Raw genomic sequence first — 27,379 nt, 5'->3', positions numbered from 1 at the left:
CTAGCTCCCCCCTAGAAAGGAGGCCATGTCAGTGGTGTTATACACCACTGGTAACCGAGGGAGTAGGGGGTGGATGTCACTCTAAATATTCAGCAGCAACTTCAGAGACATCATTCTGAGAGGCTGAATTGCAGGAGGCCTGCCCAGGGTTTGTTTTCTTCCCCTAGACAATGATCTATGCCCCACCGCCATAAAAGTACAAATTACCAGGGAGATGGAGGACCATTCACATCTCTAAGTGAGGTCGCACACTTATTTAAGCAGGCTGCCTACAGCTATTTTCTTAAACCTAAAATTGCAATTTTGGTTTCTGTAATTTAAAGTATGTTTATTTTTCGTGGGAATATAGTGGTTTTTCACATCATGCTTAATGAAATGGGTAACTATATCAAACAATAAATGACAGATAAAAAAGGTTGCTTGAACACAGATTTCTGCCGAAGGTACGTCAACTGACTGGGGGCCCGTACAAATTACATTCAAAGTATATATTCTGCTGCATTAACTACTTGAGTATAAGTGTATAAGTGAAAAGATAAGGTTGATAGTAACAAAAATGTAATTCTGGAGGGGTGAGTGGTAAAATCAAAAAGTGATAAATGCAAGGCTTTGAAATAAACATTACCACTATCATTGCTCTGCTCAACATTCCATGCCATAATTCTGTAGTATGTCTGTGCGATTAGAGAAGGGGACAAACCATTACCAAATTAATTTTGGTGCTGCCACCAAAAGGTGCAGTTCAATTTCTATTGCTAGGCCATGTTCCATCTGCACTGGAACACAAGCAACCATATGAATTTGTAGGCCCTGTGGTCTAGACGTTTGGGATGGGCTCCTGACATTAGTGACAGGGTCAAGGCTGATATGCAAACAATGGTATGGAAGGCTGGCAAGAGCAATGGCAGTGGTTCTAAAATATTCAGAGACTTTTTACCTATTAGGTACAACCAGAACGCATGCTGTGGAACACAGATAGGATGGCAATAAAATGTGAGGAGAAGCGCACATCCTATCGGTGTGTCTGGTCATTTACCCACCTAATGATTAACCATGGCTATGTCAATGTCTCACCACCAAAACCTAACCTTTCTAAAACTCTTTGAGAAAGCTCGATCACAAAGTAACACCAAACGTGTTGCTGTATAGGGCCTGACAGTGTTATATTTAAGCATTCATTTGAGTGTTTAATTACTTAATTGCCTATGTAAATGAGCTCCTGGTGTAGTACTCTCTTAATGTGTGTCTTCAGCCAGTTGATTTTATAAGCAATATATTTGTCAATGCCTCTGTGACTTGCACTGAAGTCCTGTCTTAAACAAGCAATCACAAATCCAGCAGTTTTGGCTTGTGTATAGGTATTAGCAGACTTTGCCAGGCAATGCCATCATATGCCCAGTTACTGGCGCCATTTTCCAGCTGTTCCCATCTTATGGTCAGGTGGTACCCTTATGGCAGTGCCTGGCAAATGCCTATCCATGCCTAATCAAAAGCCCAAGCTGTTGGCTTTGCCAATGCATGTTGGCTTCCGTTTGTCTCCCTAAGTGAATGTGTATATGCCCAGATGTGGGTGTCTTGCTTGCTGCGCCTTGGGAATCAAGCTGCACCTCACTGATCCGGTCCAACAAGGCCCTACCTGAAAATGATAAGGCTAAGTTGGCAAGTATTGACCAGTTTCAGATCTTTTCATGCATACTTACCAGTGGGGCTCTGAACCTAAATAGAATGTATCTTTGTTTGGAAGCCTAGTCTACTCTGACAGAACATGTGATGATTCAAACTGATACGTTTTTTTTGTTCTTTTTTTTGTTATTCGTTAATACATTTTAAACCTTTAACATTTCATCATCTCGTACTCAAAAGTACATTTCATCACATAGTCCCCTGTCTCTTTCCATAGCACTGTTCATCAATGTACCTAATCCAGAAGTGATTTCTCCAGTAATTTAAGCACCACCATTGTTAGGCCAATTTTTTATGCCGATAATATCCCCTCCACCTCACTTTTTCAGAATTGGAGTCATACAGAGAGGAGTAGTCGCCTAGAAGTTGTGATCGTCGGTCCATCAGTGCAGGACATGGCAATATTATATGTTGCAATGTTTCCATATTCTCCTATTTTTTACAGAACTGGCAACTTGCGTCCTGGCGTTCAATCTGTTTTCTCTTATCCATAACTTCCCTCGTAAGTAGGATGTTCATTCTACACCTCAAAAGTAAGTCTCGGTAGTGGGCTGAGCGGAACTTTTTGCAGATATTTCGGGGGCTGATTTAACTGCTTCAGTTCCCATTTTAGATAAGTGCAGCATTTATTATTGCACCTCATCTCTAGAATGTTTATCTAGCCTTTTTTCTGGAATGATTTCTTGACTTTCTCAGACTTTCTCGAGGTTTATTTTTAAGGTCTCTGTTTCGATTTTATTTGACTCTAAAAATTCCTTGCAATGATTTTTCCAATGTGTGAGGTATTTATCTTGTTTCTCCCTTTGATTATTCAAAACCTTAAATGGTATTGGCAGAGAGTCTATTATACATTTCCAGTATAAAGAGTGGGTTTTCCACATGGTTATCGACGTAAAGGGTTGGAGTCTGAGTTCACACCTAATCATATATCCCGGAAGACAATTTGGTAACCTTAGTACCTTTCTCCAGAAGAATCTCTCACAGATTTTCCAAGTCTTCCAAGATAGGTTAAGTAGGCCCTCGGCTCCATATGTCAGCACGGCCACCACGTTTTGTTTGTAGAACGTTATGATGGGTATCATGGAGAAAGTTCCATATCGGTTATGAATCGCTCTCCCTTGATTGGTCAGCTTTGTTAGTTTGTCTTTAATCAGCTGATATTGACCCAGCTCGTTTATATTCTTATTGATTCTGACTCCAAGGGAGATGATGTAATTCACCTTTTTTCAGATTTTCTCGTTTTTCCTGTCGCCATGCGCTGAACTCATGATCGATACCTTTGATTTTTTGACATTAATCTTCATGTTATTAGTATCAAGGTAGTCTTTAAATGCATTGAAACGTCTTTGCAGACCAATTGCTGTCTGGTCTATAAAGACCAGATTGTCTGCATATAAGATCCACGGGATCACTTCTTCGTTTATTTTCGGGGTGAAAGCTCTAATCGTCTTTTGAGCTATTCCCATATCTGCCACATAGAGAACAAACAGCAATGCAGCCAATGCACATCCTTGTTTTATTCCCTTATATGTGGATAAGTACTGACTTGATAATCTCATTCTGTTTGAGTAACTTAACAAAGTTTGCATGTAAACAGAATACGTCATGTGTGTTGTGGGATTTGTTTGGAAAGTATGATGTAAATCCTGGGTGCTGGGTGTTTAGGCAGTGCCGGAAATGAGACATGAACACCCGTAAAATAACAAAAAAGAAGAGCGTTTTCTATAATGTTGCGGGAAAAGTATAAAAGGTGTGCATCTTTTATAACTAAAAAGCAGTATTTAAATATTTTCTAAAGAGTGCAATCAGAGAAGGATTTAACATATGAACAAGGGACAAATGCCAATGCCCCCCCTGCTCTACTCGCTCCCCTGCAATACAAAAAGCAGGGCTGATTAGGCACTACCAGTGAGATCTTATTTTCTAAAGTGTCTCAGAGGCATACTATTTACAACTGGAAGTGATTAGAGATGGGAAAAGGTAAAACGGCAGTGATCATTGCTGTGGCACTTTAAAAGATAATGATATAGGGTTTTAAGAAGCTATTTAAGTGTAATTGTTGGGTGATTAGTAAGTAAGGGGATACAGAACAAGCTGTTTGAAACAATAACCTTGTGATGCATTTCATTTCACTTTGTGCCTGTATGAGATTTTTTGTAAGTTCTCATTAATTGCTACGCTGGAGCCTGTAGGCTTCCATTCAGGATGTGGAAAATAAAGCTACAGTCATAGGGGATCTTTTTCCAGGTCAAGGATGGTGGAGGAAGTGGCGCTAAATGCATGTAGCGCCATTTTTTATGAGCTGCAGGATTTTGTATGATTTGACAGGTGAAGTTGGAGAGCAGATCGAACTTAACAAGGTCCCCCTGCCAAATCCAATTGGTATTCCACTGGCATGTATTTTTACGTTGGCGGAACACCAATAGATTCCTACGGGACCTGGCTGACATTTACACCTGTAAAAAGAGGGCGGAGTCCAAAGGAATCCATTGTGGATGGCTCCCACAATCGTTAATTGTGGTAGTGATTTTCACTTTTCCAGACAAGTAGTGGTAAAGTAAAGAGCTAAGGTGATTTTCGCCTGTGATTTACTCTTTACTTTTCCAGTACTTGGTGGAAACAATTAAAATTAATGAATGCCCCCTTTTGCAAAAAAGTGCAAACAGGAGAATTCCGATATGTGCAATTTAGGATTAAAAAAATGCCCCCTTTAATCTTTTCATCAACATGTTTCTACAATGATGAATACATTGTTAGGTTGGTGTATCATGTGACTTGTGCATTTTTAAAGTAATCTGTATACAATTTAGTATTATTTTAGGTATTCAAAGCCAAACTTCAACACATATTGGTACTAACTTGAGCTCAGAAGATGTGTGGTCAAGTATCTAAATTTCAGGATAGCTCAAATTATGGCTTTACCACTTGACCAAAGTGTGTGATCCTCCTGGGCATATTGTTTACTATGCCTTACCTGTTAAAATTAGGTGCCACTAGAAGAGAATCAGTTCACAATATAAGCTATTCCAAAAAGCCTCACTCATGGTTTAATAGATGGGCAGCACAGGGATTAGGACACACACACACACACATCTATCATTGAAAATATCCGGGCCGTAATTTATTAAACACATTTGTGTCATTCAACAGCAAATCAAAGTAAACACGTTAAACAAGGAGTCATCATGGACAATTTCATGTTATAACCAGTATGTAACAGTATGTACCAGACAATGATGTACAGGGGCACACCCCACCCGGAGCGATACCAGGAGGCCGCAAAACCCTCAACCAGCACTGTCTGCCTTCTGATGCAGCCTTTACAGGCCTAGCACTCCCTTGCAATCTCAACTCAATTGAAATGAGCTGCAAAAATGCAACAAAAAATACAATTTTGTGTTCAAAAGGTAATTTTGGACATGAACCATTGATGGGAAACATTCAGAATGGGACTACTGTAGGGGTTCAGTTGGAAAGGAGGGGGGGTTGTGGAATGGGTGGGTGAAGGGAGGATTGTATACATGTGCATGTTATTGGAGGATATGTTGTGCTCGAAATATTGTTACGATCAACAAGACTACCTGTATTGATTGGACATGGCATGTTCTGTTCTTGAAATTTAAAGAAGTTTGAAATGAAAAAAAATGTAATTTTGTTGGAAACAAAATCTCCCATCGCTTACTTCAGTATTCGGGGTGGAGGGTATATCCTTCACATCACGATGGAGTGACCACAAGCATCTCCACCGGGGCCTGTTGGGAGTAGCCACAGTTCTCAGCAAGGTATTGTTGGGCGGACACCATCTGAGATGGTACAAAGACTGGGGGCCTCACTGCACAGAGGAGGAGGGGGAGGCATCACCATCAATTCTCCCAAGCCAGTCCAGTAAAGGCATGCTGGTTGCTGGTGTGAATAGGTGGGAGGGAAGGTACATGGGAATGGTGGCTAGGGAAGCTGAAGGAAGGTGACTGGACGGTGAAGGGTGAAGGCGGATCAGATATAACAGACAGGGGAGAGCAGATGGGAAGGGAAGATAGGTAGATTGATGTTGCAGCACTATTTTCCTTGCCTCTCTTTTGCTATGTACAGTGTTGTATAGCGGGGTGAAAATGTATTTTTGAAGATCTAGGAAAAGAAATGTTTTGCTGGATCACAGATCTGGGAAATCTGGATCAATGCCAGCACAATGTTAAGGGTACACCTAGACACACATCCAATGGAATGTGTGCCCTCCTGATCACAACCCTGGCCCCCCCAGAAGAAAATTCCTGGAGCCGGGCCTGACGCCGGCCCGGTGGTACAGGACTAGAAACAGCTGGTGAGCAATGGCCCATCACCATAGGTTCTGTGCCTGCAGAGAGAGTACGGGCAATCTCGTCCACCCTGCTTTTCGATGTAGTACATGGTGGTCGTGTTGTCTGTAAAGATCCTGACCACCTTTCCCTCGAGCTGAGGCTTGAAAGACGTGAGACCCCAGAAAATGTCCCACAGTTCCCGGACTTTGATATGCAGTGCCTTCTCCTCCAGGAGCCAAACGCCTCTGGTATATAGTGGGCCCACGTGGGTGCCCCAGCCTTCCAGAGTGGTGCTGGTCATGACTGTCTCCTGATGCACAGGGGTCCTGAAAGGAGCTCCTTGTGAGATGTGAGGGCAAATGGACCACGATTGCAGGGTTTGTCAGAAAGCTTGAGTGAGGGCTACCCTGTCGTTCCATGAGCTGGAGATCTGCTGCCAGCTGGCATCGAGCAACTCGTGAAGTGGTCTCATCCGCAATCTGCAATGAAGGACCAGGCGGATGCACAAGGACATCATCCCCAACAGGCATTGGATGGATCGGACTGTTGCCACGCGGTTACCAGTCAAATGGTCGAAAACATTTGGTCGACAGGACAATTGGTCGACACCATTTGGTCGAATGCCAAATGGTCGAATTTTTTTTTTTTTTTTTTTTACCCATTTTTTTATTTTTTTTGGGGGGGTCCCCCCCCAACCCCCTTTTTTTTCTTTTTTTTCCCCACACGAAAACCCACAAAACACATATATATATATATATATAAAAAAAAAAATTCGACCATTTGGCATTCGACCAACTTGCGTCGACCAAATTGCAGTCGACCAGTTTGTTGTCGACCAGTTGACTGGACACCTGCCACGCAGGTCGATGGAGAACAATGACAGCCGTTGAACCTTCCCTAGGATGGTCTTTATCCTTTCCTCCGAAGGTGTCGCTAGGCATGATACTGTGTTGAGTCGTGCCCCCAGGAACAGATCATCTTGGGACGGCATCAAGCATGATTTGGGATAGTTTATAGAGAATCCCAGAGAGGTTAGTGAGCAAACCATCTCTGCTGTATGCAGGGCCGGCAGGGCGTGAGAAAGGGACCGGACCAGCCAATCGTCCAGGTAGGGGTAGACATACACACCCTTGCAGCAAAATAACGCTGCCACTGTGGCCAAGCACTTGGTGAAACCCCTTGGGGCTGACTTGAAACTGCAGGACAGCACCTTGAATTGATAGTGTCTGCCTTAGACGATGAACCCCAGGAATTTCCAGTGTTTCAGATGAAAGGGGATGTGGAAATAAGCATCTTCCGTATCTAGTGTCAATAGGAAATCTCCCTCTTCCGGCTGGTTGAGCACATGCTGTAATGTGACCATCCTTATCCTTTGGGATTTCAGGCATTTGTTGAGACCCCAGACTTCAGATTTCAGAGACAAACATTTACCCCAACCCGTTTCAGACAACACAGTGCAAAACATAACAATTCATTGACACAATTACCTGTGTTCACCAACCCATGATTTCCAGTCGGCTCTTTCTTCCACACCAGCTCTGCCAGCCCTCCTCGAGTCTCTGGCCACTCCGGCCAGCTCTCCCCTCTGTCAAAGTCATCACTCCCGGGCCCACAGGGAACACCAGGTAGCGCACACGGCAGCCCTTGTACCTTAAAGCAGAGCAGCAGGTAATCTGACATCTAAGGCACCACACTTGGGGTGGAAAAATGACCACTCACGACTGCAGTGGATTAAAGAACTATTTATTAGTAAAAGCAATAACAAGAACAAAACCGATGGCTGCACGAGACTTATGTGCAAGTGACAACCCCCTTCCTCTGTGCACCGGTCTCATACTCAAAGGAACACATGCATTTAATTCCAGACCCAGCAAGGAATCATACATTCAACGCCAGATCGCTCCCAGCCCACGCTCTAGACATTGCAGACCTCATTACAACTAACAATTTAGACATCCTTGCTATCACGGAAACCTGGCTAAATACAGCCTCTGGTCTGGCCATTTACCCAGCCATCCAAGAAGTCTACACTATCTACAGGAAAGATAGAATTACAACTAAAGGAGGAGGAGTAGCCCTCCTTGCAAAAAGCTTCTTATCTTAGGATTTCGGCAGAACATTCTTTCCCATCAGGGGAAGTAATTACTCTGAAAATTGCCCTTACCCACACTTGCACCCTCACTCTCCACATAGTGTACAGACCCCCAGACCCAATATCCTCCTTCGAAGATGCTATTACCGCACTCTTAGCTTCCAACACAAAACCCTTATCAAAGATCATCATTATGGGTGATTTTAACCTGGGTCTGAATGGCCCCCTTGACTCACAAGCACACTTCCTTTCCAACTCAATGGCAGCCCAAGGCTTTACACATCGTATAGCCCACCCAACCCATGAAAAAGGACACACCTTAGACTGGCTTGCGGACCCTAATTGTGCCACTGTCATCCTTGACAATACCCTGTGTCGATGGTCTGAGCACAACACCAGCCTCTTCAGGACGGCTATAACCACTGAACTGGCCAAACCCACTCTACTTACATCTTCACTACCGTCAAGAAGTCAGAAAAACATCAATAGAGATAATATGCTACCTCTCTTGCTCCCAATAACGAACACTCCACACACCCAATTGGACCTTACTTCACTAGTCGCTCTCTTCAAGACAACCATTTTAGCAGCTATTGACAAAGTAGCCCGTTAAGTGTCTGGAAAGTGAAACCAATTGAACATGCCAACTCCTGGTTCACAGCAGGCCTACAAACGTTACAGGCAGCCAAAAGGACAGCCGAATGTAACTGGGGGAAAACACCAACACCGGCAAATAAGGCCCACTTCCTTACCCTAACTAAGGAATATAAGGCAGCCCCCATTAAAGCCAAAGGAGACTCTTATAATCTGAGACTCCAGAATGCCCAATCTAGCTCCAGAGAACTCTTTGCCATACTTTGCGTGCTGGAATCGCCTGCCCCTACCCCTGACCACTGCATCAAGAACCAGCAATGGTGATCGTACGTCCAAAATGCCTTGGCGGACAAGATCACCCTCCTTCAAAATAAAATTGAAACCAAAAAAGCGATACTTAACCAGGACCAGATCCCTGAAGATGCCCCTTCCATAAGGCAGCAAAATACACACAAATTCGCCTTCACTCCTCTGACTGCTTCAGAAACCATCAAAATTATCAAAGGATTTAAACCCTCAAGATGCAAAGGGGACAAATGCCCTCCTACATTCATTAAAGAGTGTGCTAACGAATTGGCTCCCTTCATTACCTCACTCATCAATAGCTCTTTTGCCTCATGCAAAGTACCGGATGGCCTAAAAGAAGCTTGGATACTACCGTTAATAAAAAAACGTATGTTGGATCCAAACATCCCAACTCATTTCCGTCCCATCACCACAGTGCCGTTTTGACAAAGAATTTTAGACTGAGTAGCTTATCTCTACAGATTCAAAGGTTTCTTGAATCAAACAATCTCTTATGCCTTAGACAGTCTGGCTTCTGCCCAGGTCACGGAACGGAAACAGCACTCTTGGATCGAAAAACACAAATGGGTCAGATTAAGGACAAAGGGGACCTATGCATCCTCCTCTTGCTTGAGCTGTCCGCAGCTTTCTATTTGTCAACCACAAAATCCTTTGCCATCATCTTGAAACTGCTGCCCATGTCTCCCGAGAAGCCATAAAGTGGATTGAATCGTTTCTTTCCAACCGTACCATGAGGGTTTTCTCAGCCTCCACAGCTGCTACCCCAGCCCTAGTCTTGTGTGGTGTACCACAGGGTTCCTGTGTATCACCCACACTATATATTTGCTTTTACCAAACTTCTCTTCGACAAACTAGACAAAATGGGTGTGACGTATATAAATTATGCGGATGACACCCACATACTCCTCCCTATCACAGACTCCTACGACACTGACTCAGACACCATTAACAAAATCTACTTCATTATCCAAGCTTGGATGGCACAAAATGAACTATGTCTGAATGATGAGAAGACTAAATTACTCATCATAGGTAGCAAGTCAAAACTAAACAACCTATCACAACAATATAAATCCTTCAACATTGATGGCAATGCTATTAATGTTGCCAAAGAAATAAAAACATTAGGTGTCTACATTGACTCAACCCTGTCCTTAACAAGACAAGTCAATGCCATTGTCTCTTCATCAGCATATACTTCCAAACTAATTAGAGCTAGCAGACCTTTCCTCTCATCTGACAATTGCATTACCCTGGCTAGAGCACTCATCCTCTCGAGGATCAACTATTGCAACTCACTCTTTTCCGGATCCAATTCCAGAAACATCATAAAAATTCAAGTGGTGCAAAATAATGCAATCAGGGCTGTGCTAGACATACCCAGGCACGGACACATTTCATCAATAAGACGCAAGATTCATTGGCGCCCAGTACGAGACAGAATTAAATTCAAAGTCCTCTCACTGACCCATGAATGCCTCTCAAACAATGCCCCAGCATACCTCTGCAATTCAATTGCAAAAACCCAATCCAACAGACCTACCCACTCCTCCAACACCAGCCTAATCTCCACACCGAGATTCAGGAGACAGAAAGCCGGCGGTTCTAGCTTCCCGGTGGTTTCTGCCCAACTCTGGAACACCCTGCCTCCATCACTAAGAATGGACACGTCCCTACGGTCCTTCCGTAAAAACCTAAAACCTCTGATGTTCACACAAGATGCTTGCTAATCTAGCAAAGAAATATGACTGCCTGTGTAATCTGTGCACGCTTTGTAAATAGTGCAAACATTACCAATAATGTATACTGTATGTCAAGATTGCAAGTTATGTGGATTAACCACTTGTTCGCATTGTACCCTGCTCTGTAACCTCATTGATTAAGTTGACATTTATTCCTGTAACCAATCTCTTAAATTTTAAGCGCCTAGATACCTCTGGGTTTTGGGTGCTATACAAATGTTCAAATAAATAAATAAATAAAATACTGAAAAAATTGTGCAAGCAAGGAACACATGCCCACTATACAAGCCTTCGATACCAGCTACATTCTTTCATTTTAGTCAGTGTTATCAGGAAGGACAGCATATTGCAATACATTTATTGAAGGTGAACATACTCCTAAAAAATTCACACTTGCTCTGAGGCAGGCGGGAACGCTTGTAATATGATGACTTCTGTCTGCTAATGCCGCTTTTCCTAAGAAATTGGGACCCTAAAACATTCTTACATATGCCAAAAGAGAGACATGTCAGAAGCAAGTATGTGAAGGCGAGCATAGCTACACACTAAGCAAAGAGCCTTCATAACAAAGGCATGCACAGTAAATTCTAAAGCCTTGCCTCGCACAAGCAAGAAACAGCTGTTTAAACATGTCAGTTTGCAAATCTGCTCAACACTATAATGCAGTAATGATCAAGAGGAGACCATAAAATATTACATTCTCAAACTTTCCCCCACACATCTCACATGTGTCTCATCTGCATACATACAGGTTTCAATAGTAAAATGGACTTCTACCTCTGATGCAGATTTGCCACTTTAGAATCATTATATTCGGTTTTGTAGAACTCTGCAAGGATATCCGCAAACTCTCTGCGATCATGAGCAAAAGAGCCTTCAATCATTAATTTAGTGTTCCGAAGAAACATCTGGTGCTCTATGGTAAGCATTGCTTCCTTTTATGAATGTTGTGGTCTAGAAGCTTTGACCCCCTTATTCTCCTTTCTGGTGTTGATTTGTATGACATTGCTCAAATTCCCATCTATTCTCAAAGGGTAAAGAGTATTAATCCCAACCCTACCTTCTTTATAAGTGTCTTCCACCTTTTTACTGTTTTCCACCCGGGCCCTTTGCATTCTAACCCACCCTTCCATGCTAACTCACTGCATTGCTCAGTCTTGCTATCTCAGTGTCCATGTCGTCATCCTTTTTCTTTTTCTTCTGTGATGTGTAAACTATGGGCATCATTATGAGTACAGCAGTAATATGGAGAATTACTGCTGTGGTGTTCAGCAGGAGTGCGCACATCACTGGCGCCAATGGTAATTCTGTTGGGCGGAGTTACCAGCCGAAAATGAGCTCCTGATGGAAATTCCACCCAGATTCGGTGAAAGTACCATTATCGCGGGCACATTCAAGGCTAATTCTGCTGGTAGAATTAGCGCCGGCGGAATTAGCGCCAGCGGAAATAGTGTCACCCCCGGAACGGGAAGCACAGTGGCGGCCATCTTTAAAAACACAATGCCCTCTCAATCTCTCATTTTCTGTTGCCATCCAGACACCATAGCAGTCACAACATGTTGCAAGAAAAGGGAAAGGTTAAAATCCCACAGATGAGGCTACGTAAGCAGACATTTACAGAGTCAAATCTCCAGGTATTTGCAGACAAGGTAGTGAGCCACGCAGATGAGTTGTATGGCAGCAGGCATCAAAAGACCTCTGCCCAGAGGAGGCTGCCATATGGTCCTCCATAAGGACTATAAAGGACAAGTGGTGGCAGTGGGCATTATCCCATGTGACTCAGAAGACTGCAGGAAGAAGTGGAACAACCTCAAGGCCAGGGTCGGCAGCCTCATTTCCCACCACAGGTGAGAGACTGCAGCCACAGGAGGTTGCGCAGTGGAACCCCTCACCCTAAAACTGTGGGAGGAGAAGGCCAGCTCCATCCTCCACAGGGAGGGGATCGGTGGAATTGGGAGCACAGAGGCTAGAGCAGGAAGTCACTCGGATAGGGGTAAGTCTATCAGTCCCCACTCATGTGAAAGCACTGGTCAAAAGCATGCGTCCCCCGCATAGATGAGCAAAATGGTCAGGGGAATGGGCAACCACATGGCAATCAGTCCAAAGGCACAGTGACTACATGCAAGTGCCAGGGGAGGTGGGAATACAAAGTAATGCACATGCGCTGTAGGTCAAATGTGCATACCAACACATGGTAACATGAGAAGCACCCATATGTGCCATGACAATCCATGTTGGCAAGTGAACCCCTAGCACCCTCACAACAACAAGCAATCTTGGCAGGCCAAGAGGCAAAGTGCACATGCATGAATCCTGCACACCCCCAGCAGGCACTACCTCCATCTAGCAGTAGCAGCATTCATTGGCCTAAAACCACCCATGGCCATCATACGAAATAAGTGTAATCAGAACAAACCCGAATTCGCATGAGTGTCTTACTAGCCCACTAACGTGTGTGAGATGACTGACAGCATGTCATTATCCACCCAAAAGGTACACAGTCCACTGACGCCGAAGATGCTGTCTCCTCCACTGCCATGGACATCTCCACTGCTGGCAATGCATCCCCTTCCACCCCTGCAAAGGCCGGATCCGAAAGCAGCGGGAGGAAGAGCAGGAGGGAAGCAGCAAGATCACAGGACACTGTTGCTGTGGCAACTGTGGCAGGCAACGTGGAAACCACAGTCCCCACATCAGTGCCCAGTGCCCCCCCACCACCGATGCAGGTGGCATGACAGAAGCCGATGCAGGCACAGCCACTCCACTGCCGGCCCCAGTGACAATACAAAAGGATACCATCCACGCACCAGCACCCACACATCTGGGCCCTGGCACCCTCTCGTCACCAGCATGGGACGTGCATCACCAGTGCAAACCTATCCCAGACAAAAAGGCAGTGACAGCTCCAACCAGGAGGAGGAGGAAGACACAGGCTTCCGCTTCCCTTATTTCAGCACCCACCCTCCGCAGAGCCCACCACCTGTTGAGAGAAACCTCACGGTATCCTCACTCCTACTCCACCTGAATCCTCTTCTCAAGTGACCAGGGAAAGGCCATCACTTTTGGATCCTGACCATGAGGGCAGAGAAGCCAGGGAGGATCACCTGGGTGTAGGGTCCTTGGGGATTGGGAACAGAGTACCCATAGGCGAGACATGGTATCCCCCTTTCCCTTCTGAAATCCAACCTAACCCTCCCCAGGCCTTTATGGGATACAATAAAACAACTCCCTTCGATTTTCCCCATTCATACTACTACAGTACTGGGACGAGGAAGAGGTAACTAGGAGTAATGAACACCAACAGGTTATTTCATTGCTCTAGTACTGAGACGAGGTCAGGCATGTCCAACAAATAGGTTGCATATAGGTCAGGCAATTACACCTGTGGACCTTTAACACTCCTAAGGAGTATAAAAGGTGGGGCTGCACACCACAGAGGAGAGCAGGGCATGGAACGGGCTGGAGAGAAGCATGTCGGAGAAATCAGAAGTGGGGCCACGTGAGTTTCGGAGAAGGAGAGAGACACCCAGGCTGGGTGCGGGCCGCGAGAGGGTCTAATTATCTGGCTGAGCTCTGATTGCCGATGAGCACTGCAGGAGCTGTACTCCACCCGAAGCACACAGCCGCCAGGACAAGCAGGAGAGTGAAGGGAAGCTCTCGGTGACGGCCAAGAAGGAGGTGAAGCGCATGAATCCAGGAGGATCCAACAGAAGACCGGCAAAGCAGTAGAGAATGGCTGCGCACAACCGGCGAGTGCAATACAGGGCACCCGCTGTCCAGAGCGCCCAGCTAATACTGACACATTTTTGAGAATGCCGAACGAACTGAAACAAGTAATCTGTGAAGACTGAGTGATCTGAAAGTAATTGGACATAGTCCTGAATAATATATTGGACACTTTTGAGTCAAGTAAGGAACACTTAAGAATGAGATGTTAAGTAAATATTGAGTACGAACTGAATGAAAACTTTATATGCAAAGCTACGCTCTGATGAAAGATAAATGGGAGAGTGCCCATTTGAAAGCAGTATATGAAATAAGAGAGCAAGTGTGAAAGAGCCTCATAGAAAGGTGGGGAAGAAATAAGACCACCACAAAGTGAACTGTGTGCCTGAATAGAGTGTAGCAAGGCCAAAGGCTGGCAGAGGATGTTTGACACATTGTGGCAAAGCCAAGAGCCTAACCAGGAGAAGCCAGAAAATTGTGAAATTGCACATAAAGCCAAGAGGCTGACAAGAAGAAGCTAAATAAGTGTGAATCTGTACACAGGGGCAAATACAGAAGAACCTGTGTGGGCTGAAGAGCATAGGGTTCCTGGTTGCGTGGCCTGTGATGGGTGGACGGTGTGGTCTGACAACAGCCAAAGACATTGTTGAAATAAATCAAGAAGAAGCACTTTACTTGAACTGTTAATGCAATCCAGATGGAATGTGAAGTTAATTGGAGGTGTGTTGAACATTGAAAGATTGAAACCAAGAATACGTTGACACGTTGCAGTCTTGGGAAAGAGAACCCTGAGGCTTGATGAACTGCAATGCTGTCTTGAGGACCGAGGCCCTTATTATGAGTTAGGCGGAAATTCATTGATAAATCTGCCAAAAAGTAATTACTGTTACTGCCACTTGGTCAGGCAGAATTTCCGCCTGATTGCAAGTGGTGGTGTAATTCCCCTTTTATTTTGGGTCCTTTGGACTCAATTGGACTTATTTTTTGCGGAATTACCGCTGCAGTAATTCCACCAATTCTGCCAATTTTTTGGCGTTGAGTGGGAAGATTTACCTTCGGGGTTTTGTTGGAGTAAATCCTCCAATTAAAGCCCAACCTCATAATTTGGCGTAGTGGTAAAATTGGCGGTAACTCAGTTACCGTCAATTTTACCATTTAGTGCCCAACTCGTAATGAGGCCCAGATTCCTCAAGACCCTTTTTTTGGAACTGTGTTTTCTTGAACTTGGGGAAGGGAACCCCAAGGATTTGTGGAACTGTTTGAACTTGGGAAAGGTATTTTCGAGATTCTTGATGACCTTTCTTCAGGTTGGGGAAAATGAGCTGAAGAGGAAGCTAGGAGCTGAAAGAAGCTCAGAACTGTGTTTTGATCACTATTTATTTCCTTATTGACATCCCTACACATTGGTTAGCTTTAGTTGTGAGGGCAAAGATAGGTTTTGGACACAGACAGACTTTTAAGTTGAACTTTATGACTCAGACTTTCCTTAGTTTCGTTCTGGTAGGGAAAACCCACCTTAGCATAGGGCAAGTTAGGCCTTTAACTATCCTGACATTCGAGTTAATAACCATTTTATTTTGAACTTTGAATCTGTCATCTGTGTCTTGCTTCATGATGCCTTTACAGTGTGCAAGACCACACCATGGCAGCCATATAGTCGAGACTGGGTGCCATAGAGAAGGCCTCAGTGGAAGAACTGGCGGCCCAGCAGGTGGAGCACATGCAGGCAATGAGGGACTGCCTCGAGGGATACTCTCAGAGGATTTCCAGTTCCTTCTGCCAGACAACTGCTGCCATCACCACAGTAGGGCAGAGGATGAGGGAACATAGGGAGGGCATGTTGAACTTTGCAGAGTCCCTCAACTCATGCATGCAGCTGCCTCTGCAGCACATTCGGTCCAGGGCTCTGAGCCCTCCACCTCTGTTACCCCCCAGGGAGGGATCACTGCCCAACACCCCAATGCGCCACTCCTTGCCCAACCTCACACCAAAGGTGCTGGAGCAGGCGGTCAATGCCAAGAGGCTTCGGAAGTAACATTCACTATGAAACTTTTGCTCATAAGGTAGGTGGGTGGGGAGGGTGTGTTGGGGAGTGGGAGTGGGTGGGGAGGGTGTTTTCACACTTGATAATTAAATGCTTGTTCCCTTGAAGTAATGCTAGGGCATTCCTCATTGTGTGCATGTGTTGAATTCATAACGTGACTATATAAAGAGGTGCGTAGCATGTGCATATCAATGTGCTAAAAAGAAATTGTCTATAAAGTTTTTGCCAAACCAGACGTCCACCCCTTCCCTCTTCCCACTCACTGCGTGGGAGCACAGAACCCGTAGGTAGTGAATCCTCCTCTTCTGGCTGGCATGTCCTCTTCAGGAGGCAGGAGGACATTCCGCCTGCGGCAAATGTTGTGCAGCATGGCACAGGCAAGAACAATTGGTCTGACCTTCTCTGGCCTGTACTTCAAGGCCCCTCTGGTCCAATGTAGGCACCGGAAACAACCTTCAACAGGCCAAAGGTCCGCTCGATGCACAGCCTGATCCGGACGTGTGCCTCATTGTAGGCCACCACCTGTGGCGCCTGTGAATTATGTATGGGTGTCACCAGTCATAGTTGCTGGGGGTATCCAGAGACACTTGAAAGGGCAAAGGTCAGTCACAGAGTGTTGTGCATGTGTTGTCTTTTCCAATGGTATGTTGATGGACACTCTGAGCAAGCATTTAACAAGCATTGTTACCCAGCATGATTTACCTTCATAGTACTGGAGTTATTCACTATGGAGGCACATTTTCATTGTCATGTAACACAATGCACACAGCTCACCACCGACACTCATCGCTTTCAGGGTCTGTGATTGGCATAGCAGAATGCCATGGTGCATGTGTTGGGCCTGCGCATTGCTCTCATGCATGTGCCCTGATGGGTGATCACTTAGACTTGTGCAGTTTTGTGTTGTGTGTGTCTATTCCATGATGGCTTCACATACATGGTTACCTGAATACATGGCATTACTTTCTGCCAGTGTGCAATTGTATTTGTGCATTGTTGAACAGTGTCCTTCCATTTATAGGGATGTATAATGGTTCTGTGTGTGTGTGTGTTTGTTTGTGTGTGTATTGTTGCTTGCGTTGCTTGCCTTTTGGGGCAATTTGCATTTGTGACTCTTACTGCTGCATTGTGAAGCATGTCCTAGTCCTGTGGGTTATTGGCTGTCATGGGGGTTAGGGGGTGGGAGGGCATGTCGTGCATGTACAGGGGTTTGACAGGGTAATGTATTGTTCAGTCGTGGTAATGCGAACCCCCTTCACATGCCACTTCACTAGTGCTGTGAGAGCAGTTCGTGTGATGGCAGCACTTGTACTCACCCAATATCCATGTCTGTTGCCCCCTGTGCCTCTCCATGTATCCAGGCAGGGCACTGTTCTTCATGGATGGAACCAGGGAAGTGGGCACGGCTGTGTGTGATGAGGATGTCTGGATCGCAGGTCACCTAGACATTCAGGGAGTTATACTGCTTCCTGGTGTGGTACACCTCTTCCGATGCCTGGGGGGGGAGGTCACCAACCCCAAATGGATGCAGTCCAGAGTGGCAGTCACATTGGGCATGCGGGTTGCTGCATAAAAATGTGCCTTCATGACATTCTCCTGTGCCGGGTGGTGGGCAGGGAGATGTGCATAGATAGATGGTGCACAAGCACGTGTGAAAATGTGGGTGGGACATGCCATGCAGCATGCCCACGGTGGGCTGGCAGGTGCCAGTTGCCAAGACATGTAGGACCGATTCATAAGCTTCAGCAGTGGGGCTAAGGCTGTGCTGATGTTGATCCTACTCTCTATGTCATCCTGGATCAGGGTGAGCAGCTCAGGAATGGTCTCCCTGTTCAGCCAGTACAGGGGGATTAGCTGGTCATCAGTCAAGGTCCAGGATGAGGGCCTGACCCGGGGTATGGGTGCTTGCCTTGCATCTTCTCCTACTCCTCCTGCTCTCTGCACCCTGCACCCTGTGCTTCTCTTCCAGCCTATGCAGCACAATGTGGAGCAGGAGCAGCTGCATGTCCCAATTCGCAATAGCTAGCGGCAACATGTTGAAAAGTGTGTTTGCAGTAGATGTGGGCCTTATGTACCCTTCGTGAGTGGATTGGTTGCACCTGTGGCTTAATTTCCATCACCTGTAACTTCAATGTGTTTTTGACTGAATTATCGCCCATTTTCAGTGGTATTTCGGTGGTATTTCAACTTGAAATATGGCAGAAATACTGCTTTCATTATTGGCAGTAATTCTGCTGGTGGCATTAGTACCGGGGCTTATTTCGCCATATGTTGGCTTTAATTCTGCCAGCACTAATTCAGCCGGTGCTAATTCTACCGAGAGAATTAGCAACGACCCCTAATTCGGCGGTATGGTAATATGGCAGTAATTCAGTTACCGCCACTTTAACCATACACCGCCAGACTCATAATGAGCCTGTATGAGCTTACCTCATTTGACCACATCTGGGAAATTCCACAGCAGTGCCAGGGGTGTGTCATGTTTGTTGCAGTATTCAGGAAGCGGCCAACCACCTCCATCAATTAATCAATTTGCTTTTGGTCGTGAAGAAATGAGTTCTGTAGTCTCCACATATTTTCGTTTTGAACACTTCCCAAATCTATCACTCGAAATAGCTCCATGGTACCTGGGGTATATGATGTACAAACCTAGTGTAGATCATGCAGGAGTGCTGAAAAGTGGGTGTAACTCCTTTACCCTGGGTGCTTTGCCCTGCTTGTGTCTGCCAATCCCAAACCATTCAAAACCTCTCTCCAAGCCTGGAAGGCCCTCTTCTGTAGCAGTGCCTAACACCTAGGACTCCTCTCTGCTAGTGCACCCCCCACTGTTTCACTCTCAAACATTTGCTGTGATAAATTAATTTGACAATAAAAACCAATTCTGATATTTGGGCTGAAAAATGCATCATTTCAACCCATTATTTTAAAGGTATTAGTGGAGGAGAACCCTCTCCGATGCCACCTGAATAGTCCATGCTAGTCCACACCAACTCGGGGAAAACATGTATGCCCTCCACTTAAACAATTCCCCAACCACCATTGGTGCTCCTCACACAGATTGTTTTCATTATTCAAATAAAACTTTGCCAGAATATCTGAGATGCCAACTGCACACCTGCTGCCTGCCCTACACTCGGTTTGAGGCCTACACTATTTTGGATGGCTCCTGGTTTGAGAAAGAGCGACATCCAAAACCTTGACACCAGTACTCAGGTGTACTGCATGGTCAGCGTGTGCCTGCTCCGTATCGACTCCCCATCTAGACACCTAACTTGAGATAACATTCCACGTCTGTCAGTGGCCAGAGCTCCTTGGTCTACTATGTAGAAGATCTTCTGCTCTATGCTGTTGGATGCTCTAGGCAGGGTTGGTCAACTTCAGGCCTGGAGGAACGGAAACCTGGCGGTTTCTCTCATTAATATGCATAAGCAAAAATGTGCATGGATTTAGGATCATTGTATGCACATTTATCTCATGATTATTAATGAGGGGTATCCAGAAAATCCGACATGGAGGTCTGGAGTTGGACAGGGCATGGCTTCCGACTGCCCGGTTGGTTGATAGCCCTATTGTGTTCAGGATCCACCACATAGCCTGGCACTTTATGTATTTCCATTGTTAGCATTTGCCGGAACCTTCTGTTGTTCATCCATTTATGGGAGGGCGCTTCAGGAGAATGCCAAATAGAACATATAGCCATCATCGAACCAATCTCTTATACCAAGGCCAGTGCATCACCCCCTTGGACAGCTTCTAATGGCACTTACTGACAAATGCTCCCTATCCGGAACTGGGGACTGTGACGTCGGTGGAAAACGGGATTGCCGGACGGGGCAGACATGCTATATTTGCTATATTCGCGTTCTTTTTTATTCAGCAAATTCTTCTTTCATTCCTTCCACAGTATCACTTCCAAACGCCACACAGGTGCGGCCCTTCTTTTCTTGTTTTTGGATCTATCCCATTGTAAATGCTGCTTGAAAGCTACAACATGTCTGTTATAATGATCTCATGGTACGGCCTCAGACTACCTTGTGTGTGCATACAGTCCAATATTTATGCTTTTGGCTTAGATTAAAAAAAAAAATCAATGGATATATATATATAATATTTATACTCCACAGGCAGAGGCTTTCTAAAAAATCCTAGTATTCCTGCTTTGCGTGTCTCTATAGAGTCCAGCTAGGTTTGCCTATGAGGTTGAAGTGAACTTTACACAGCGCTGCGTATGGCAAATTATGTGCGTTCCAGGACCAGATTACAGAACGTTTGCACGGTATTAGCACTAGGGCAAAGTTTGCCCTATTTTAAAAACACTGGGACACATTAAAAAAACATTGCACCTCGACAACTGCAGTTTGGCATATTAAAAGCATCGGGGAAAAAAATTGCCTTAGTGCAACAAAGATGCATTTTTACTACATTTTTGCACCGGGGCAAAGATTGCCGTAGTGCTAATACGGAATGGAATTAGCACTAAGGCAAACTTTGCCTTGATGCAAAAATGCATCAAAAATGTATCTTTTTAGCACTAGAGCAATTTTAGCCCTGGTGCTTTTAATATGCCAAACTGCACTTGTCGAGGTGCAGTGGTTTTTAATGTGTCCCAGTGTTTTTCAAAAAAAGGGCAAACTTTGCACTAGTGCTAATACTGTGCAAACTTTTCACTTGCCCGGGGGAACGTTACTGTAATCTGGCCCCAGATGTCTCACTTGCATTTCCCAGTATAATACATAAATCACTGCTTCACTTTGCACTCTCCTATCTTGTCCTGTTTCCCCATTCTACCCTCAGTAAGGTGCATGCAAGCATCTCTCATTTCCTCCTGGCCACCCATGACCTGCAACCTTGGGGTCCTCTTTGATAGTGAGTGACCTTAAGCCTTTTCAGCTCATCATGCCCACTTCCACCGCAGCCAATGTCAAAATTAGCGAGATCCGCCCAGCTGCACGCCACTCACTACTCTGCAGACACTCTAATCTTGACCCTAATGCTAAGCCAGCTTGGCTGCTTCTCAAACCTCATCCTTGCGCTTCCCATCTACTCCTTTTCTCCCCTTAACAAGAGTCTCAAAGTTGCTACACAATCCCTTAGATACTCTCCCACCTTAACATACCGTCACCACACCGGATGGCTCTCCATCCACAGTCCCGCCCTCTTTCCGTTGCTTCTTTTCTTTAGATCTAGCGATGGCCGTCCTCCCCATCATCTTGCTGACTGCACCTCCCCCTACAGCAACTGTAAAGGCCCACATTTTACCATCCTGGAGCGCAGGTGAGTTGAGGCCCCATTTTCCTCATGTCCCCATTCCACCCCGTTGTTGCAGCCTCTGCCTTGCAGATGTACGATTCTTTTCTTCCTCTTTTTTTGTATTTTGTGCTCCTGCGCTTGTCTTTCTCCCCCTCCTCTGCCCGCTTTTCCCTGTGTCTTTCTTTCTTCCGTATAGCCCTCCCCCCATTGGCCACCGACCTCGCTCTGCGAGCGTTTAGTGTGTGAGCAAACCCACCTGCACCCCATTTACCACCCTGGAGTGCAGGTGAGTTTAGGCCCCACGCCGGTGAGTGTCCTGCGCACCTGTAGTGCTCCATTAGCCCTCCGGCCCTCTCTAAAAACGTTTCCAGGCCCCCCATCCCCCGTTTGCTTTCCCTTACCCACCCGGCACCCTCTTCCTGGTCCCGCTCCCTCCCGCCTCCCGACCCGCCCACCCCGCTCCGATTGGTCCAGCCGAGACGATTCCCCTCCATTACCAGCTCTCCTAGGGCAGCCCTCTGCCTGGCAGCCCATCGGCTAAGGACCTGAGGCAAAGGACGACTCCTTCAGTGACGACTCCAGATCGTATCTGCAGGTATCCACAGGAGAAGCAAGAAGCCAACAACAAGTAAGTGTGGCAAGGGCGGGGCCAGAAGCAACTACTTCAGGCCATACTTCCCTACCACTCATCTAACAAAACATCGCCACTGTAAATTAATTATATCTGCAGTATATTTGCATTGGAAACTCTGTCCTATACATGTAAAGGTTGCATTTAGAAGTTGTGCCCAATAGCCTCTCTGAGAAAAGTTGCATTTAGAAGTTGTGCCCAATAGCCTTTCTGAAAAAAGCTGCATCTAGAAGTGTACCCAATAGCCTATGTGTGTATTTAGAAGTGTAGCCAATAGCATATGTGTATTTAGAAGTTGTGCCCAATAGCCTCTCTGAGAAAAGTTGCATCTAGAAGTGTACCCAATAGCATGTGTGTATTTAGAAGTTGTGCCCAATAGCCTCTCCGTGAAAAGTTGCATTTAGAAGTTTTGCCCAATAGCCTCTGTGAGAAAAGCTGCATTTAGAAGTTGTGCCCAATAGCCTCTCTGTGGAAAGTTGCATCTAGAAGTGTACCCAATAGCATGTGTGTATTTAGAAGCCGTGCCCAATAGCCTCTCCGTAAAAAGTTGCATCTAGAAGTGTACCCAATAGCATATGTGTGTATTTAGAAGTTGTGCCCAATAGCCTCTCTGAGAAAAGTTGCATCTAGAAGTGTACCCAATAGCATATGTGTGTATTTAGAAGTTGTGCCCAATACCCTCTCTGAGAAAAGTTGCACTTAGAAGTGTACCCAATAGCATATGTGTGTATTTAGAAGTTGTGCCCAATACCCTCTCTGAGAAAAGTTGCACTTAGAAGTGTACCCAATAGCATATGTGTGTATTTAGAAGTTGTGCCCAATACCCTCTCTGAGAAAAGTTGCACTTAGAAGTGTACCCAATAGCAAATGTGTGTATTTAGAAGTTGTGCCCAATAGCAGCTCTGAGAAAAGTTGCATCTAGAAGTGTACCCAATAGCATATGTGTGTATTTAGAAGTTGTGCCCAATACCCTCTCTGAGAAAGTTGCACTTAGAAGTGTACCCAATAGCATATGTGTGCATTTAGAAGTTGTGCCCAACAGCCCCTCTGAGAAAAGTTGCACTTAGAAGTGTACCCAATAGCATATGTGTGTATTTAGAAGTTGTGCCCAATAGCCTCTCCGTAACAAGTTGCATCTAGAAGTGGACCCAATAGCATATGTGTGTAGTAAGAAGTTGTGCCCAATAGCCTCTCTGAGAAAAGTTGCATCTAGAAGTGTACCCAATAGCATATGTGTGTATTTAGAAGTTGTGCCCAATACCCTCTCTGAGAAAAGTTGCACTTAGAAGTGTACCCAATAGCATATGTGTGTATTTAGAAGTTGTGCCCAATAGCCTCTCTGAGAAAGTTGCATTTCTTTGATAGAACTGCACGACGTACATAGTATGGTCTGGAATGCAGGGAACATTTGAAAGAGCATGTAACGCATCATATCACACCACACGCTTACTCTCTTCTGTACACCACCACTCAACTAGAACACAGAGATACTATGACACCATTCGGTATAACTGTTCTCATACTAACATCTCCCGCTCACTCCCCAACATTCTAAGTAATCACTGCTGGTTACACACCCCCCCAGCCAGGCGTTCTCCTCAGGCCTAACGCAGCCACAGTCGGTCTGGATAAATCCTGCCAGAACGAACACATACCCCTGATCTCAACCACCACACCTACCGCTAAGAAGCAGCTATTTCACGAATACCGCACAAGCTGCACACATACCCGGTGCGCACACGCGCCGTTGACTCTCCCTACTCTCTCTACTGACCTGAACTTCGGTTCCCAAGGGCGTTCAACCTACCAGCACCTTCAGACCATACCAATGGTATATAAGGCGCTATATAAATGCAAAATAACATAACATAACATGGCGCTACTGAGTGGGCATTTGCAGATTTTGGGTGAGCCCTGCCCGCTCAGGCCCTAACCTGTTTACGCCTCTGCCCTACTCTCCCTCTAGCACGCTCCAGGCAATGCCTCACTTGAAGGTAAATGGTACCTTTGTATATACTGGCCCCAGGCCCCAATATGTCTATCTTGTTTCTGTTCTGCCTTCTAGAAGTTGTCCCTGGTCAATGTTTCTTTTCAGTGATCCTTTTCCTTCCTGTTTCAGCGGTTTGGGGAAAAGCCGAAGTTGCACAGACCAAAGCCAGCTCTTGACGGATGCCAAAGGAAGGCCCGCGGACCCGGTAGTTGCAGCCCGCACCCAAGAGAGAGTCCTGCCTTCTGCCCCACCCCTCCCTGAAATCGATAGTTCTGTGTCCCGGGGAGGAGTTCACACTGATGTCAAAGGTAGGTCCAGGGCTCCCCAGGCAAGACTGAAGAACATCTGCTAGGCTTCTTGACGCACACACCGCCATCTTCACCATGCACTTGACATTGTGTGTTGATTCTGACCGTATTTCTCAGTGACCAAACTTCCCTGACAAAGACACACCACTAAGAGCCTCTCAGGACTTCACCAAGTTCCAGTGGTATCACCACTGATGACATCACAGTCTCGACACCCTGGGCCTCATTACAAGTCTGGCGGTAACCCTGTCGGTGTACCGGCAGTTTGTTGCCGGAACTTGTAAAAGTTACCGGCACCAAGCTTCCTAGTGTCCCCGGGACATTACAAGCCCCCAGCGGACCTGGAGCTAGTTGCCGGGAAAATGTTGTTCCACATTCCCGAGAAGTCCCATAGGACTCCACGGGAATGGGTACATGGAAGCACTGTGCTTCCGTGACGGGTCTGCCTACCATGGCCGCTGTGCCCGGCAGGGTCAGACCTGTCGGCCACCGCGGCTCCGGCAGACAGGCCTGCAATATGCCGGTCCAGAAACAAGGGTGACGGTAAGCTTACCAGCACCCTTGTTTCCGGCCCGGCAGGGTCATAATGAGGCTCCCTGTCTTACTATTGATGTCATTGATGGACACACCTTGTTAGCACTGGTGACACCATTTCAGCACTAATAACATCATTGGTTACCTCAGATGTGTTATGACAGGTTCAGGATGACAAACGGATGTGTAGCAAAATGTGTAGCAGGATTGTCCGGTTTGTGGCCTTTGGAAATGCGGGTGCAATTGTATCATTTTGGGTGGTGAAGCAGAATCCTTGAGGAGGACTCTGTGAAGGGCGCAATAGATTGGGGTGACTTGGGAAGGTGCTGAGGGGATGTGTGGTGTGTATTGGTGTCATGACCCCACGTCTTTTTGTAATTGGACGGCAGGACCGAGCCGAGCTGCCCGGCAAGAGGAGCGGTCGGATCCAGCGCGAGACCAATTGCAACATTACCACAGGCTGCAGAGGACCAGGACGGCACCCCTGCAGCACACCTCCAGGAACTACGGCAGCAGCAACAGGACACAAGGCCGAGAACGACCAAAGCCCAGAGCATAAGCATTATCCGCAGTTCCCATTACAATTCAGCAGGGCATCATGGACATGGCTTCTCACCAGTGACTGTTGGCATCATTGCGTGCCTCTGCAATGCACTTGGCAGCAGTGTATGGCATATGGAATGCCCCAGTTGTAGCCAACAGTGACAGGACATCCCTACAAGTGTGGCAGAATTCCCAATGTTAATTCCGCCAGAGGCGGTTCGTGTAACCACCAGATTACCTCCTTAAAACTGGAGGCACATCCTTCAGATTCGAAGGTGGTGGTGGAGTTTGGAGGAATTATCACGAGTGGTAACTCATCAATTGTTTTGGAGGTATAATAGAGACAGAATCCGCTGGGCGACTGCTGAAGGTTTTCCCAATCTTTCCCTTCAAGCTTGGCATGTGGCAGTGCAGTAAAAACATGGCCATTTTGTGACTGCCATTTTGGTTTACTACACTGCCACACTCGTAATGAGGCCCAGTATTTTGAGCCCCACATCCCCAATACATTCATTTTATTTCAATCTTCCTTTGTGTTCACAGGAAATATATGTCCAAACATATAAAAAACGTTACAGCATTTTGCAAACATTTCTAATGCTTAGTTACTTTTAAGGATGTAGAAAACTTTCTGAATATTTCCCACATGAGCATTTGCGAGTCATTCTGCAAGTGTAACATGCTTGTGTATTTCAGCAAGATGTGCTAGGCCCACACACTTCTCTCCTGCCAGTGCTTTCTATGATAGGATTTGGCAGGGATCTGCAAGGTTTGCCTCCCCAGCTGTTTTGGACTACGACTCCCGTGACCCCTCACCATTGTCATCGCTGGCTAGGTCTTATGGGAGTTGCTGTCCAAAAGGCCTGAAGCTCCATTGATGCAGACCCCACAATAGCCGTCCAACTGGCTACCAAGTACTACTTCTCAAAATAGAGATGTGACCATAGCTTTGTTTTCTATGATTCTATGGTGGTGTGTTTACAATCAATGCACTATCATGGAACTGCAAATGTATACTGCACCCCTGACACCTTCTAGGTACTGTTTCGTTCTCATCCCTGTCCTTTGCACTCCTGCGGCTTGAAGGAACTGGGTTTCCAATGAGGGGCTTTACCACACAACTATCAAAATAAAACAAAAGAAACAGATCTTGTCCAGTTATTAAAGGCATGTGTAATGATGTAAGGAACTTTTTTCCAGTACTTGCTTTTTTTATGACTGTACTGCCATATTTCTTGAATCTTTGGCATCTTTTATTGTTAATATGAACTCGGAAATTATGCTATTGTTTTTATAACTTGTGCCGAAATAAACTATTTTGATGAAAGTAGAATCTTTGACACAGCTCAATATAATTACATTTGAATAAATATGCATTTCCAGACTAGGAAGGAAAGGGATTTGCTGTGTTGCTCCCTTCGTCCCTCTCTGCTCAATATCCTCCCCTCTTCTTCTGAAGTAGTGTAGTCTGCATACCGCAAAACTTGCCACCAGAACCACAGCAGCTTCACAAGATGTCTGTAGTTTCATATTTTTTGTGGGCATTTATAGTTCAGAGATGCAGATGAGTACTACGACTAGTGCGATGGGTTCAGTGGACAGAGTGTGGCAGACATTTTATATGTGGGAGAGGGAGTTAGA

The 27,379-nt window shown here is 45.7% G+C and overlaps 1 protein-coding gene across 2 annotated transcripts in view; it reads left to right on the top strand.

The window, feature by feature from the left end:
- The window catches only part of KIF12 (kinesin family member 12), a 254,749-nt gene extending 227,678 nt beyond the window's left edge, over positions 1–27,071 (top strand). For both annotated transcript variants that reach the window (XM_069615347.1, XM_069615346.1), the window contains 2 exons: positions 24,483–24,661; positions 25,585–27,071. In XM_069615347.1, the coding sequence (XP_069471448.1) occupies positions 24,483–24,661; positions 25,585–25,754 (349 nt within the window). In that variant the 3' untranslated portion in view covers positions 25,755–27,071. The remainder of the gene's footprint in view (positions 1–24,482; positions 24,662–25,584) is intronic.
- The last annotated feature ends 308 nt before the right edge of the window (positions 27,072–27,379 follow it).

This window comes from Ambystoma mexicanum, chromosome 9, assembly GCF_040938575.1.
Source record: "Ambystoma mexicanum isolate Mex_15411 chromosome 9, UKY_AmexF1_1, whole genome shotgun sequence".
In the NCBI taxonomy this organism is placed as follows: domain Eukaryota; kingdom Metazoa; phylum Chordata; class Amphibia; order Caudata; family Ambystomatidae; genus Ambystoma; species Ambystoma mexicanum.
The sequence above is the reverse complement of the archived record's forward strand: the minus strand, read 5'-3'. Positions and strand labels throughout refer to the sequence as shown.